This window comes from Panthera pardus, unplaced genomic scaffold (assembly GCF_024362965.1).
Source record: "Panthera pardus isolate Hobbes unplaced genomic scaffold, ASM2436296v1 HiC_scaffold_20, whole genome shotgun sequence".
In the NCBI taxonomy this organism is placed as follows: Eukaryota; Metazoa; Chordata; class Mammalia; order Carnivora; family Felidae; genus Panthera; species Panthera pardus.
In genome coordinates, this window is record NW_026526766.1 from 43,415,387 (window position 1) to 43,428,376 (window position 12,990).

At 37.5% G+C, this 12,990-nt stretch overlaps 1 protein-coding gene and 1 long non-coding RNA gene across 5 annotated transcripts in view; one reads left to right on the top strand and one right to left on the bottom strand.

The window, feature by feature from the left end:
• Positions 1–12,990, top strand: part of ADAMTSL1 (ADAMTS like 1) — an 873,125-nt gene that overhangs the window by 856,307 nt on the left and 3,828 nt on the right. For all 4 annotated transcript variants that reach the window (XM_019415409.2, XM_019415408.2, XM_053907971.1 and 1 more), the window contains 2 exons: positions 11,656–11,765; positions 12,524–12,744. In XM_019415409.2, the coding sequence (XP_019270954.2) occupies positions 11,656–11,765; positions 12,524–12,744 (331 nt within the window). The remainder of the gene's footprint in view (positions 1–11,655; positions 11,766–12,523; positions 12,745–12,990) is intronic.
• The window catches only part of LOC128778583 (uncharacterized), a 32,947-nt gene that overhangs the window by 12,888 nt on the left and 7,069 nt on the right, over positions 1–12,990 (bottom strand). The gene's annotated exons all lie outside the window — the stretch shown is intronic.

Below are 12,990 nucleotides of genomic sequence, written 5' to 3' on the forward strand. Positions count from 1 at the left end.
AGCCTGCTTGGGATTCTCTTTCTACCCTTCTCCCCTGCTCATGCTCTTTATCTCTAAAACAAAATTTTAAAAATAATAAAAGTAGTCTATTATCCTTTATATTTTTGTGTTATCAATTGGAAAATCTCCTATTTCATTTCTGACTTTGACAAACCTCTAGCTAGAGTCACCAAAAAACAGAGGACTCGGTTTTATTTTTTCAAAGAACCAGCTTTTAGTTTCACTAACTTTTTCTATTATTTCTGTTCTGATCATTGTTATTTCCTTCTGCCTACTAACTTTGAGCTTTCTTTGTTCTTTGAGGTGTAAGTTAGGTTGAGAGTTTTGTTTCTTGAGGTTGGCATGCATTGCTATGAAATTTCCTCTTAGAACTGATTTTGCTGCATCCTTTAAGTTTTGGTATGTTGTATTTCCATTTGTCTCAAAATATTTATTCTCTTTTAATTTCTTCTTTGATGCATTGGTTGTTCAGTAGCATGTTGTTTAATCTTCACATATCTGTGAATTTTCTTATTACTATTTTCTAGTTTCATACCATTGTGGTCAGAAAAGGTGCTTTATATGATTGTAGCCTTATTAAAACTTATTTTGGCCTAATATATGATCTATGCTGGAGAATGTTTCAGTGTACTTCAGAATAATGTATATACAGTTGCTTTTGAATGGAATGTTCTATATTTATATCTGCTAAGTCCATTTGGTATAACATGTTGTTTAAGGTCAATGTTTCATTATTGATTTTCTGTCTGGATGATCTATCCATGAGTGTGAGTATTAAAGTCCCCTACTATCATTGGTGTCTATTTCTTCCTGTACATCTGTCAATATTTGCTTTATATATTTAGGTACTCCTATGTTGGATGCATAAGTATTTACAAATGGTCTATCCTCTTGTTGGATTGACCTCTTCATTAGTAAGAGACAAAGATTGCCATTACATAGTCTTTTTTTAGGTCTATTTTGTCTGAAATAAGTATAGCTACCCATGCCTTATTTTGATATCCAGTAATATGGATTACCTTTTCCATCCCTTCACTTTAAGTGTGTGTCTTTACATCTGAAGAAATGGGCCTCATTTTTTCATCCAGTCACCCTAAGTCTTTTGATTAGAGCATTTATAATTAATTTACACTTAATATAATTATTGATAGCTATGTACTTACTGCTTTTTTGTAGTTCCTTTCTTCTTCTCTTACTCTCTTCCTTTGTGGTTTGATGACTTTCTTTAGTGATAAGCTTAGATTCCTTTATCCTTATCTTTTGTGTATTCACCGTAGGCTTTTGCTTTGTAGTTACCGTGAGGTGTACCTACAATAACTTATATCTATAACAAGCTTTCAGGTGATGCCTGAAAAAATCTATTTTAATTGACATCAACAAATTTGATTCCATTCTAAAGCTCTCCGTTTTTACTCTGTCCCCATTTTGTTTTTGATGTGACATTTTACATCTTTTTATCTTGTGATCCCTTAACTAATTATTGCATTTAGAGTTGTTTTTACTACTTTTGTCTTTTACCCTTCATTCTAGGTTTATAAGTATTAATCATTACCGTTTCTATATATTTACCTTTACCAGTGAGTTTATACTTTAGGGGCACCTGGGTGGCTAAGTCAGTTAAGAGTCCAACACTTGGTTTGGGCTCAGGTTATGATCTCTTGGTTTGTGGGATCGAGCCCTGCTATCAGCATGGAGCCTGTATGGGATTCTCTCCTTTCTCTCTGCCCCTCCCCCTGCTCACACACACTCTTAAAACAGAAAAGTGAGTTTATACTTTCATATGTTTTCTACTTACTCATTAGTAACCTTTGTATTTAGCTTAAAGCTGGCCCTTTAGCAATTTTTGTTTATATTCACTTTTTTATGTGACAAAGTCTTGTGATATTTCTTTTGCTACTGAAGATGTTGAGTTTTTTTAGCTGAAATATGATAGACATAGGATATCCTCTTTTAACATTTCTTCTAAGGCTGGTTAAGTGATTGTGAACTTCTTTGCCTGTCTGAAAAACTCTGATTCTGAATAGTAATTTTGCAAGGTAAAGTATTCTTAATTGGAAGTTTTTTTCTTTCAGCAGGCTGCAGGTAAGAAGACAATGATACAGTAAATTCAACATTTTTGCTAAAAAAAATCTGATAGTCTTAACAGGGTTCCCTTGTATGTAACAGATTGTTGGGATTTGTTTTTTCACCGATTTTAATATACCCTCCTTATCTTTAACCTTTGACATATTGTGGGTCTCTTTGGATTCATCTTCTTTGGAGTTCTCTGGGTTTCCTGGATCTGTTTCCTTCCCCAGGTTAGGGAGGTTTTCAGCCATTATTTCTTAAAAGAAGTTTTTTGTTCCTTTTTCTCTCTGACCCTTCTAGGTCCCCTATAATGCAAATGTTGGTATATTTGCTGTTGTCCTGTAAGTTCTTTAAACTATCTTCGTAGTAATTTCTTTGTGTTTTTTTTTTTGCTTCTGTCACTGGATGAGGTTTACTGCTTATTTTTGAGGTGACTAGTCCTTCTGCTTCATCTGTTATTGAACCCTTCCTGTATATTTGTCAGTGTAGTTACTGTGTTCTTTACACAGTTAAGAATAGTGTGTGACTTCTATTTGGTACTTTCTTATATTTTCTATCTTCTCACAATGTTGACTCATCCTTATTCATCCATGCTGAATTTCTCAAAGCTTTCAGGTGATGCCAATGTTATTGGTCCAAGGACTACCCTTTAAAGAGTAGCAAGCCTTGAGGCATTACAAATTATAGTGTACTGTTTGATCTCACAATCCTGTTGATATTTGCCTATTGGTGATATTGTTGGGATGTGCTTCAAACTATGGATGTCCTCCAAGATTCCACATTCCACTCTGAATGAAAATGGCAATTGTTTCTGAGAACAAAATCCTTTTGGAATAGTTTCATGCAAATACCTGTTCCTTCATGTGCCTACTACTTTGAGTCTATGGAACCCATGCTGATTTTAGTCTAAGTAGTACTAAGACCACTTTCTCAGCTCTAACAATATGGCTTCATGTTCATAATTCAACTTCTTTTAATACAACATACATTTATGAGGCACCTGTCTTGTGTGGGGAATGTGTTCCATAAAAGCACATGTGAAGGAGTGAAACTGAAAGCATCCCCAGAATGTTTGCATGAAAATTAGGTGAGAGTTAGAAATATATAAATGTCACTGGAAAACAGGTGCAAGATCATGAGAAGTCTTGTATGCTGTATGAGGAATTTGGATTTTATTATAAATTCCACCTTGTTTGGAGGCAACTTTCTTAGGAGTATCACAGTCAGAGTTATATTTTTAAAAGATCATACATTCAGCAGTATAGTATTTAATTGGGAAGTGATAAGACTGGAGAAAGAGAAACCTAGTTGTGCTGATAGAAATGAAGGCAATGTAAATGGAGAAGAGAGTCTGTGAAAGTGTGATTTGTGTGGCTTCATTGGTGCTTGAATATCATAGATGAGAGAGGAAGAGGAAGCTGACACTCAAGTTTATAAAAGGACTGAACAACTAGGTAGGAATACAGAAAAGAGAGAGTGAATTAGGTAAGAAACTATTTCGAACATGGTGATATGTTTGTGAAATATCCAATTAGATATTTTATTAAGCAGTTGAATGTAGATCTGGGACTTAAAAGGTAGTATAGATGAAGAAAGGCACAGGATAGAACTTTCAAGAACACTAATCTGCAGAAATAGGAGGGGGGGGGAATAACCTAATGAATAGAAGAAGAAAGTATATTCATAGAGCATAACAAAGAAGTTTCCAGAAAGAAGAAAGGATAAGGGGTATCAAAATGGATTGGAAAGAACAAACAAGAAAAACATTAGCCAGTACCCACGGGAGCTTGACTGACAGGTCTGTGAAGGGCAGTTTCAGGGTGTCAATGGGCACTTAAGGCAGTGAGTAATTTACAGTTGTGGCCAAAGGACATCAGGGAAATGACAGACTAGGTAGCCATTCTCCCATGGAAACATCAAAAAACAATCAGAAATTGGCTGAACTAACCCTATAGGAGGAAGAGCCTACAACAACCAAGCAACACCCAAATAAAGTAAAATCACCTTCAGAAAAGTAGGAAATTTTGTGGCATTTTCACTCACCCTTCCCCGTCTATTCCCTAGTATGGCACTGTCTTGGTGTAGAGGCATCAGCAGTCCATTTCCCTCCTTCAATCCATAGGGAGCATAGAAAATCCTGTCTGCAATGTTCTAACCAGTCAGGGAACTACCTAAAGGAATGGTCTCTGTCTTCTTTAACTCAGGTATCAAATGAGGAGAAAAAGGCAGCCACTAGTTGTGAAAGCTGTAAGGGGATTACAGACCTGCAGACACCTAGGGCAAGAGATTACAGATAAAGACATAAAATAGAGCATCGAGGGCCCTGAGAACTTGGGTTAATTTCCTAGAACATCTCACCCCATTAGAAAGGAGCCAGTTGTACAAAGGAATTGAGAAAGCTACATGCAGGTCTAGGCAAGACATATGCTCCAAAAAGACCTGAGCATATCCTAAGTTTTCATCACAGGCTTGATTCCTAGGCACAGAGACAGCATACAAAGACTGGAGAGATGTTTTTTCAAATGTTCCTTAAGAAGGAAAACAGGAATTCACAAATATTGGGAAATTAGAAAATACTGTGAGACAAGTGAAAATAGAAGATGTAGAGAATGCAGTGCTAAGAGAAAAATCTATATTTGTAAATGCTTGCATTAAAGAAAGACTTGAAGTAAACAACCTAACTTCAGGCCTTAGGGAACTAAAAGAACAAGAGCAAACTAAACCCAAAGCCAATAGAAGAAATAATAAAGACAAAAGTGGATAAATATATTTATAGTTTGTAAATAATAATGAAACCACCAGTTCTTCCAAATTTATAAGAAAAAAAAGTATTAAAATTTGAAATGAAAGTGGGAACACTGATTTTACATAAATAAAAAAGATTATATCAATACTATGAACAATTGTACACCAACAGATTGGATGACCTCCATGTAAGAATTTCCTAGAAACACACAACCCACCAAAACCAAATCATGAAGAAATAAAAATTTGCATATACCTATAACTAATAAAGAGATTCAATCAGTAATCAAAAACCTCACACCAAAGAAGAGCCCTGGACCAGATGCCCTCACTGGTAAATTCTACCTACATTTATTCTTCCTAAAAATTGAAAGGGAGGGAACACTAACACTCCATAACTCATAATATGAGGCCAGGATTGCCCTGATACCAAAGCCAGGGGAAGACAAGAAAACTAAAGACCAATATCCCGTTTATTTTTTTTTTTTAATTTTTAACGTTTGTTTATTTTTGAGAGACAGAGTGAAAGTGGGGGAGAGGCAGAGAGAGAGAGAGAGGAAGACAGAGAACTTGAAGCAGGCTCTGAGCTTTCAGCACAGAGCCCAATATGCAGCTCAAACCCACCACACGTGAGATCCTTACCTGAGCCAAAGTCAGACGCTTAACCAACTGAGCCACCAAGACACCCCTCCCTTTTAATTGTTAATGCAGAAATTCACTGCTGTGAAAAGATACTTTTTTTAAAATATATTAAGACTTCTTTTGTGGCCTAACATGGAAAAAAAATGTGTATTCGACTATGGTTGGGTAGAGTGTCCCATATAGGTCTCTTAAGGACAACTGGACTACAGTCTTGTTAAATTTTTTTATCTGTTGTTTACTTGTCCTATCCATTATTGAAAGTGGGGTATTTCAAGTGTCCAATCATTATTGTAGAACTATCTATCTCTTCAGTTTGATTCGTGCATTTTGGAGGTTTGATGGTTATGCATATATGTTAATTGTTGTTAGAACTTCTTGGCCTTTAATCAATATATAATTTCCTTCTTTGTCTCTTGCAACAGTTTTGACCTAAAATGTGTTTTGTCTGATATTAGGATATCCATCACAGTGCTCTTTTGGTTACTCATTTTGCATGAAATATCTTTTTCCATCCATCTTTTACATTCAAAGTCTCTTGTAGATAGCTTAGAATTTGATTATTTTTTAAACCTATCAGGCAAATATCTGTGACTTTTGACTGGGGAGCTTTTTTCCATTTAAATAAGCTCTGATAGGGCAAGTAGCTCAGTAAGTTGAGCAACTGACTCTTGATTTTGGCTCAGATCATGATCTCAGTTTGTGAGGTCAAGCCTTGCATTGGACTCCTTGCTGACAGCACGCAGACTGCTTGGGATTTTTCTCTCTCTGCCCCTTCCCTGCTTGCACTCTCTAAAATAAAATTTAAAAAATAAAAATAAGGTAATCCCTGAGAAGGAAGGACTAACTTTTGCCACTGTTTTTGGTATGTCTTCTGGCTTCCTCCACACCTCATTCCCTCCATTACTGCAGAATCCTCAACAAAATACTAGCAAATGAAATTTAGCAGCCTATTAAAAGAATTACATGCCTTCAGGTAGGACTTATTCTTGTAATGTAAGGAATGTTCAACAAAGATAATTAACCACTATAATATATCACATTCACCGAATTAAAGGAAAAAAACACATCTCAATTGTTGAAGAAAAAGCATTTGAAGAAACTCAAAATCCTTTTGTGATAAAAACTCAACAAACTAGTAATAGAAACTAACTCAAAATAAAAAAAGACCATATATGAAAAGTCCACAGCTAAAAAAAAAAAAACACCACAGTTATAACTATTCTCCTAAAGTGAGGAACAAGATGAGAATGCAATGCTCACCACTCCCATTCAACATAGTATTGGAAGTTCAGAGCAACTAGGCAAGGAAAAGAAAGAAAAGCCACCCAAGTTGGAAAGGAAGAAGTCAAATAACCTCTGGCTCATATGACATGATCTCATATGTAAAAATCCTAAAAATCCCAATAACACCAGAATATGTCTCTTAGAGAATATGTTGCAAGATATAAAATCAATAGAAATCAGTTCATATCTATAAATGAATTATGAACAATCTGAAAAGGAAATTAAGTTATTCCACTTACAAAAACACTTACAAATTTAACCAAGGAGGTGAAAAACATGTACACTGAAAACTACAAAACATTACTAAAAGAAATTAAAGAAGACAGAAAACTTAAGATGTCAGTACTGCTCAAATTGATCTAGAGATTCAAAATCCCGATGGCTTCTTTGCAGAAATAAGAAAATCCATTCTAAAATTCAAATGGAATGTCAAAAGCTCTTGAATAGCTAAAAAAAATCTTAAAGAACAAAGTTGGAGACTTTACACTTCCTGGTATCAAAACTTACTACAAAGCTACAGTAATCAAAACAATGGTAGTTCTCGCACATAGACCAATGCAATAGGATAGAGAACCCAGAAACAAACTTTTGTATATATAATCAGATTAAATGTGCCAAGATCATTCAATGAGGAAAGAACAGTCTTCAATAAATGGTGCTGGGTAGCTGGATAACCATATGCAGAGAATGAAGCTGGATCCTTATTTTAACCATATACAAAAATTAACTGAAAATGACTGAAATAAGCTCTTAGAAGAAAATATAGGGAAGAAGCTTCATAATATTGGATTGGCAATCATTTTTTCACTAGGACACTAAAAGTACAGTTAAATGAAAAATTACATAAAAGCTTTTCTTCATCAAAGGACACTACCAACAGTGAAAAGGCAACCCCCAGATTGGAAGAAATTATTTGCAAATCATATATCTGATAAAGGATTAATATCCAAAATACAGAGAACTACAACTCAACAACACAACAGAAAGCCTAGACTAGACATTTCTCCAAAGATATACAAATGGACAGTACACACAGGAAAAGATGTTTGACATCACTAACAATTAGGGAAATGCAAATTAAAACCACAATGAGATACCATGTCACATCCACTAGGATAGCGATTATTATTTTAAATAAAATTAACACATGTTGGTGGAGAAATTGGAACCCTTGTGCACTGTTGATGGGAATGTAAAATGGCACAGCTACTATGGAAAACAGTATGGCAGTTTCTCAAAGTATTGGACATAGAATTACCATATGATCCAATAATTCCACTTGTGGACTAATGTTCATAGTAGCATCACAGTGGTCAAAAGGTGCACACAACTGACATGTCCATTGATGGATGGATGGATAAACAAAATGTAGTGAGTACTTGCAATGGAATATTATTCAGCCTTCCAAAGGAATGAAATTCTATACATGCTACAATATAAATGAACCTTGAAAACGTTAACTGAAATAAGCTAAGCACACGGTAATTACAGGCCAATATCCCTGCTGCACATAGATGCAAAAACTCTCAACAAGATTTTCACTAGCCAGATTCAATAATATATTAAAAGAATCATACACCATGAGCAAATGGAATTTACCCAAGGGCTGCAAAGATGATTCAACATCCACAAAATGATCAGTGTGATACACCACATTAACAAAATGAAGGATAAAAATCATACCTCAATAGATGTAGAAAAAGCATCTGACAAAATTCAGTATCCAATCATGATAAAAACTCTTAAAAGTGGGTATAGAGGGAATGTACCTCAGCATAGTAAAGGCCATAGATGACAAGTCCACAGCTAACATCATACTCAGTGGTAAAAAGCTGAAAGCCTTTCTTCTAAGATCAGAAACAGGAGAAGGATTCCCACTCTCCCCATCTTTATTTAACATAGTGTCAGAAGTCCTAGCTAGAACAAGTAGATAATAAAAGTGTCCAAATTAAAAGGAAATAAAACTGTCATGTTTTGCAGATGACATGCTATTATTATGAATAGAAAGCCCTAAAGACTCTATAAAAAGAAACTGTTACAATAAACAAGTTCAGTAAGTTGCAGGATACAAAATCAATATGCAAAAACTAGCACCAAACTATCAGAAAGAGAAATGAAGAAAACAATCCCACATACAATTGCATCAAAATGAAAAATATACCTAGGACTAAATTTAACCAAGGAGGTGATGCAAGAATTATATATTGAAAACTAGGAGACATTTATGAAGGAAATTGAAGACACAAATAGAAATACAGCCTGTGCTCATGGATTGGAAGAATCAATATTGATAAAACATCCATATTGCCCAAAGCAATATACAGATTAAATACAATCCCAATCAAAATTCCAATGTCATTTTTCACAAAAATTGAACAATCCTAAAATTTGTATGAAACAAAAAATATATAGCCAAGAAATCTTGAGAAAGAACAAAGCTGGAGACCTCATGCTCCCTAATTTCAAACTATATTAAAAAGCTATAGTAATCAAAACCATACGGTATTGGCATAAAAACAGACATCGATCAATAGAACAAAATAGAGACCCAGAATTAAACTCATGTATGCATGGTCAACTAATTTACTACAAGAGAGCCAAGAATATACCATGAGGAAAGGACAGTCCCTTTAATAAATGAGGGACTGGACAGTCACATACAAAAGAATGAAAATTAACCACTGTCTTACACCTTATGCAAAAATTAATTCAAAATGGTCTAGGGGCACCTGGGTGGCTCCATGGGTTAAGCATCTGACTCTCGATTTCAGCTCAGGTCACAATCTCAGGGTCTTGAAATTGAGCCCCGTGTCAGAATCTCTGTGCTGGGCATTAAGCCTGCTAAAGATTTTCTCTCTCTCTGCCCCTGCCCCACTTGTGTTCACCCATGTGCTCTGTCTCAAAAAAAAAAAAAAAAAAAAAATGGACTAAAGTCTTGAACATAAGACCTGAAACCATAAAACTCTCATCATAAAACATAGGCAGCAAGGTCCTTTGACATAGATTTAAAACCAAAAAAAAAAAAAAAAAAAAAAAAAAAATACTGGCAATACCTGACACCAAAAGCAAAGACTACAAAAGCAAAAATAATTAGAACTACATCATACTAAAAAGCATCTGCACAACGAAGGAAACCATCAACAGAATGAAAAGGCAAGCTATGGGATGGGAAAAAACATTTGCTAATCATACATCTAATAAGGGGCCACTGTCCAAAATATATAAAGAACTCATGAAACTCAATAGCAAAAAAAAACAAAAACAAAAAAAAATCCAATTTTTAAAATGGGCAGAAGATTTGAATAGACATTTTCCCCAAGAAGACATAGATGGCAAGCAGGTACATGCTTGGTATCTTAGTAAATAATCACCAGTTATCAGGAAAATGCCAGTCAGACCACCACAAGATATTACCCCACACCTGTCAATATGACTATTATCAAAAAGATAACAATTGTTGGCAAGGATATGGAGAAAAGATAACCCTTGTGCACTGTTGGTGGAAATATGAATTGGTGCAGCCACTATGGAAAACAGTAGGGATGTTCCTCAAAAAACTGAAAACAGAACCACCATGTGAACCAGCAATTCCACTTCTGGGTAGAATTTATCCAAAGAAAATGAAAATACTCAAAAAGACATATGTAACCCCATATTTATTCCATTATTTATAAATAAGATATTCAAGCAATCTAAGGGGCCATCAATGGTGAATGGATAAAGAAATTGTGATAGATATAGATATAGATATGTAATATATGTATACAATATGTACATAATATATATAATGTACATAAGTATTATACATATATATACATGTATACACATATACATATTATATACATTATACATACATATTATACACATACATATATATGTGCTATATATGTATGTATAATGGAATATTATTCAGCCATTAGAAGGAAATCTTGCCATTTGTGACAACATGAATGGACCTTGAGAGCATTACGCTAAATGAAAGAAAACAAATACCCCGTAATCTCTCCTGTATGTGGAATCTAATACAAATGTGCACATGCACACACACACACAGACACACACACACAGAATAGATTGGTAGGAGTTGCCAGAGGCAGGAAAATAAAAGGTAAGAGAAATGGGTGAAGGGGTCCAAAGAGAAAAAATAAGATTTTTTTTTTAAAGATTTTTACTTATAATTTTGAAGGTTAACAGCTCCCCGGTGGACACTTGAAGTCTAAAGATCCCCAAGAGATTTCTTTCAAAAGTGACCTCCACGAGATGTCTATCGCCTTACTTTACTCAAATAGAAAATTTTGGCTAAGGATCTGCTGCTCTGGTATGGGGTATTTACTGTGATAGTCTGGCTCCATCAACTCTGGGAAAAGTTTAACAATCTCTCTGAGCACATAGCAGGAGAATGCGCAGAGAGTGTGCATACCTAAGTCTACTCCTGTTCATCTGCGCTGGGTTTGACCTGGAAAAAATGAAGCCAAAGAAAGGAAAGAAATGATGGACTAGTTAACTTGGATGAATTTAGCAAGAAAACAAACCAAGTTACCCTTTGGACTGAAGGGGTGCTTAAAAGTCTTCTGCTCTAAAGCTTACCACACCACACTCTTAGTATATTATGCCAAGAAACCTTTTTATATGGTTAATCTGGGAGGGAGCTGACATTCTCCGACTGGCTCTACACTACCATTAGCCATTTGCTAACAGAAGGCTCATAGACCACAGGAAAGCTAACTATTCCACTATGGCACAAAGAAGAAAATATGCCAATGTTTTTTAGTTGATATACAAAGAGGAGCAAGATGAATGATCTGAAGGCCCCAAACAAAATGCTGCAGAAGGGTTCTGTGTTCCATGCAGCCTGAGCATCGCAGCCTCTCCCTTGACTTGGCTAACATTATAATGCCTCCTTTATCTGCTTCCCAGTGCAATGGGCCTTGCATCGGGCCTCACCTAGCCGTGCAACACAGACAAGTGTTCTGCCAGACACGGGATGGCATCACCTTACCATCAGAGCAGTGCAGCGCCCTTCCAAGGTAAGAGAAAGCCGTGGACCTCCTTTCCCCAGCCCCTGGGTCAACAGCATGGAAAGACAGCGTTAAGTGAGTGTTTCTCCTCTAACATCCCCTTTCCCCCTCCATTCTCCCCAGGCCATTGTTCTCCCTAGAGATAGATGTGCTGAATGTGCCAGGGTGGGTGGGCTCTCCTCTTTTGCAGACAAAGAGTGCAGAAGGTGCTATTCCTTTGAGGGTGGCCTGATATCGCATGAGATCTGCACTAGCCCTAGGGTGCGCAGGAAGTTAGGGCTACGAAGTGACCTCCAGATCTCAAGGGCTCCAGCAGCCCCTCACTCTTGTTGGCCTTCCTATAAAACTGATGCCGAATGAGGGCTCTTATCCCTGAGTCTCAACCTGTCATTCCCATCCAGTCCCCATGCCCTGTCATGCATTCCTGTGGCTGTCCCCTTGGGGTGAGGGCTCACCATCCCCGCCCAAGGCCCCAGCCCCAGGCTCTGCCTCTGCCAGCCCCCATCCCGGACAGAGTTTATTCCTGGGTCATACAGTGATACAGACTGTGTACCCATGAGGACGCAGAGGGCCAATCAGAGCAATTGTCCTTCCGAGATCTTACAACCCCTCACTGACGGAGCAGAGACCAGAATCCAGGTCTGGTGGCAACAGAAGTGCTTGAGCAGTTGCCCAACATTCTTAGGTTTGCGACAATGTCTTCACATCTGTTCCCCACTCCCGTGCCCACAGAGGCAGACCCTAACCCCGCCACCCTCATCCTGCAGGCCCGTGAGCACCCAGAACTGCTGGTCAGAAGCCTGCAGCGTACACTGGAGGGTCAGCCTGTGGACCCTGTGCACGGCGACCTGCGGCAACTATGGCTTCCAATCCCGGCGTGTGGAGTGTGTGCACGCCCGCACCAACAAGGCAGTGCCTGAACACCTGTGCTCCTGGGGCCCCCGGCCCGCCAACTGGCAGCGCTGCAACATCACCCCATGTGAAAACAGTATGTTCCAACCCCAAAGAGTCTTCTGCCAATTCCCCACAGGGCATCGGGGGCAGAGGGCAGTCCCCAGGACTGAACCTGAGCGTAGGGCATTGGACCAGGTTTCCCAAGGATTGTGAGCTGGGGCCAGAGTTGGGTATGTTCACAGGGGTGCATGCAAGCGAGCAAAAATGTGTATACGCATGTCCAGGCCACGAAAGATGGCTGAGTGTGCCCCCAAGGGCTCGATCTTGGCCCCGGGCAAAG